The sequence below is a fragment of the Carassius auratus genome, chromosome 32, assembly GCF_003368295.1.
Source record: "Carassius auratus strain Wakin chromosome 32, ASM336829v1, whole genome shotgun sequence".
In the NCBI taxonomy this organism is placed as follows: domain Eukaryota; kingdom Metazoa; phylum Chordata; class Actinopteri; order Cypriniformes; family Cyprinidae; genus Carassius; species Carassius auratus.
This window is the reverse complement of record NC_039274.1, coordinates 19,422,716-19,426,309: the sequence shown is the minus strand read 5'-3', so window position 1 is coordinate 19,426,309 and position 3,594 is coordinate 19,422,716. Positions and strand designations below refer to the sequence as shown.

The window sequence follows — 3,594 nt, the reverse complement described above, 5'->3', positions numbered from 1 at the left end:
TTGATTTTTTGATTTGATCTAATCTAAACTCAAGTACACACAGGAGGTAGGAATATCATAATGTGGGTCACGTGATCGGTGTGGTGCACTCGCAGCTGAAGCGCTGTCCCGTCTGCGCTCGTTCACTCACACAGACTGAGAGACAAACCTGCCAACACGGGACTATGACGAACTCTTGATTCTTACACGGACAGCATTCCGGCTGTTTCATTACTGAGGATTACCCCTTAACATTTCATAGAATATTTCTGTTTTTATAATAGTTTCACGTCACCTGAGTAATTTCCTGCACTGGAAACTTTTAGAGACTTGCCGGGACAGTGACTGTCGGTCTGAGAGATGGAAGCAGAGGAGAATAAAATTGCAGTGTGGGTTTGTCGCGAGGAGAAGCTCGTGTCGGGCTTGTCGAAGCGCACGAGCTGCGCGGATGTGATCCGGGTTTTACTCGGGGAGCAGAACCCGGAGCAGCGCGTTTCCCTCTCAGGCTCTCCTCAGTCCTACTGCATCGTGGAGAAATGGAGAGGATTCGAACGGATTTTACCTAACAATACCAAGATATTGCGACTGTGGAGCGCGTGGGGAGAGGAACAAGAAAACGTCCGGTTCGTGTTGGTGAAAAACGAAGCATCTTTACCCAGCAACGGGCCTCGGAGCGCAGAGGCGCGCGTCGTTTTCAGTAAAGAGAGCCCGTGCGTCTACAAGGGGACCGCCAGAGTGACCATGGCTCTGTCACAGGACAAACATAGACGGATAGTCAGGAAAGCGTTCAGAAAGTTGGATAAAATCAACAAGAAGCGGGCGCAGGCTGCGTCTAAAGACTCCTTATCCACGGAGAAGATGGAGACCCTTGTGCACCTGGTCGTTTCTCAAGATCACACCAACCGCCAGCAGATTGAGAGGATAAAAGAGCTCGACAGGGACATTGAAAGGTATGAGGCCAAAGTTCATTTTGATAGAATGAAGTTGCATGGGATCAACTACGTCCAGGATACGTATTTGGTGGACGCCAACCCAGATAAAGTTAGCGAGGGGGACAAAACGAGCCCAGAAGCAGCTCTCGCCCAGTTTGAGGAATATGTACAGAGATGCGAGGAGGTCATCAAACTGCAGGAAGAACTGTCTAAACAGGAGACCCTCATGGAGAGCATTACGACTGAGATTCAAGAGGAACTCAACCAGAGGTGGATGAAAAGAAGACACGAGGAACTCGCGAATAAAGAGTCTGAAACCACTTCTGGAGAGACGTCTCTCAGAGTCACAACTACAGAAAAAGACGATGGACCTTCAGCGAGGGATGTGTCTTCTGACACCGACTTGCTTCTGGAAGAAGAGAGGATCAGAACCCAGCTTGACGCAAGTTTGTACATCGGTCTGCGGCTGAACACTGATTTGGAGGCCATAAGGAATGACTTGGACCTGACCCAGGAGATATGGGGGGCGAAAGAGAAAGAACTGAGGCATTTAATGGAGAAAGTCAACTCTTTGGATCTTGAGGAGGACAGTGAGGCCGATGCTGAGCTGAAAGAGGAAAACACAATAGAAACAGACAGACTGATGCCGCTCCAGGGGGACAGCGTGTGGGTGGAGCAGGCAAGAGGGCTTTCAAAAACATGTGACATGAATGATGACGACTCAGATACAGGACTCAGCTCAATGCACAGTCAAGACTCAGATATCACACCCATCTGCGAATCTTTGGTGTAAAAAAACTAATATTATCTGTTGCTGGATAGTTGAAATGAACAATGTAACTGTCTTAATATAACACATTTTTCATTTGCATACAGTAAACAAGCACAAAGCGGAAGCAAACACGAGTGCTGGGAAAGTAGAAAGGTACGTTGCTACAAATCAAAATGAATTACATGACCAAATCACATTAAAAACATAACTATGCACTTATTGAGCAGTCTTAGTCATATATTTTATTATGTTGATGTCTATAAGAATATACAGTAGCCTAATTCTGCCATTGAAACAAAAAGAATAAAAACTGCAACAGGAAGTCAGATAAGTAGCAATTACCTGGTGGAAACAAAGAACAGAATATTGAGATGTAAACTCAGAATTCTGAGATAAAAGTCAGAATTGCAAGATGCAAACTTTGATCAACCTTGAAACTAATTTAAATATAAAAAGTCATAAAGGTTTTGTTTTTTTTCATGTTGAAAGAAAAAATTAATTTCGAAATGTAATTCAGAATTCTAAGCAAAAACTTCAAAGAGAGGTAAACTCAAATGTGAGGAAGTCAGAACTGTGACAGAAATAAGCTTCCAAGATTCAGTGTTAACTTCATAAATGTATCTGTGGTTATAGCACTGATATTTTGAAAAAAAAAAAAAAACTTCCAGGATTGAAATCTCGGTGGGTGGATTTTTCTGTATGAGGCGGTATGATGGATGCATTCCAACAGTATGCTTTACAGATCAATTTTACATAACATTATGGTTTATGCATAACGATTAACTGTTTAAACCTTAAGTGTGTGATTTCTGTGCATCATCAAGTGGAATTATTAATATTTTTTTAAATAATCTAAATGTTTTCAGACTGATTTTGTGGAAATATTTTGGCCATGCAAAAGCATGAAATAAAATGTATTTTTCTGTTGCCAATCTGCATTGTTGTGACATTTTCATGGAGCTCCAGAGTGTTTAGTCCCATGGTGCTAGCTGCTCAAGTGATTGGCTGATTGCAGAACCCATGAACAGAATTGATGGCCAGTTTGAAAATACATTGTGCACTTCTGGAGAAATGGTGGCCAGCCAAACAATAGCCTTTTTGAGATCACTGGGTGAATTGATAATAACAGATAATTTATTAACAGATAAGTATTACAGACTTCTTTGACAGAATTTTAACATAAGTGATGCACAATTCAGCTTTAAGTTGCATTATGGTATTGCTTAAGCCCAAGAAAGGTACAGTATATTTATGTATGTGGGTAAACTAGTTTGAATGACTGTAAGAGACAATTGGTGATCTGAAGAGCTTAATGATATGGAATTTATTTGTTATTATTATACTGTTTTTAACAGAGAATCAATGTATTTAGAATTGTACAGGTGTAACATTTGTGTAATATGATAATCTATCATATAAATTGTCATATCAACTAAAATACAGAGGAATGTTTGCTTTATTGATTTTTGAAACACATCATCATCTCACAAAACAATAAGCAATTAAAAAAAGAAAGAAAAAAAGACTGACCTTAAACTTTTGAATGGTAGTGTGTGTGTGTGTTATTATAAATATTTTTTAATATATATATATATATATATATATATATATATATATATATATATTTTTTTTTACAAAATATTTCTAATTTGCATAAATACCGGCCTTTTTAACATTTTATTCATCAAAGGATCCTGAAATGTAAACTATACAATATTTTAACACTTAAGTACCTCTGAAAGAAGTTAACTTTGTAATAGCATCAATTTAAAAGTTTACTTTAAAGTGCATTAGAAATAATTATGCAAATTACATATAAAAATATACCTATGTCAGTCCCAAAAAAATGCACTTAATATCTAAATTCAAACTGGAATTCAATTTATTTAAATGTAAATAACATCTATTTAC

At 38.6% G+C, this 3,594-nt stretch overlaps 1 protein-coding gene across 1 annotated transcript; it reads left to right on the top strand.

Annotated features, from left to right (window-relative positions):
• LOC113051767 (ras association domain-containing protein 10) lies at positions 1-3,151 on the top strand. Its single transcript, XM_026215822.1, has one exon. It carries the CDS (start codon positions 340-342, stop codon positions 1,702-1,704), a length of 1,365 nt encoding a protein of 454 aa, XP_026071607.1. The 5' UTR covers positions 1-339; the 3' UTR covers positions 1,705-3,151.
• The last annotated feature ends 443 nt before the right edge of the window (positions 3,152-3,594 follow it).

Excerpts from the sequence above, each read along its gene's own strand:
- LOC113051767 (XM_026215822.1), top strand. The coding sequence starts at position 340 with ATGGAAGCAGAGGAGAATAAAATTGCAGTGTGGGTTTGTCGCGAGGAG.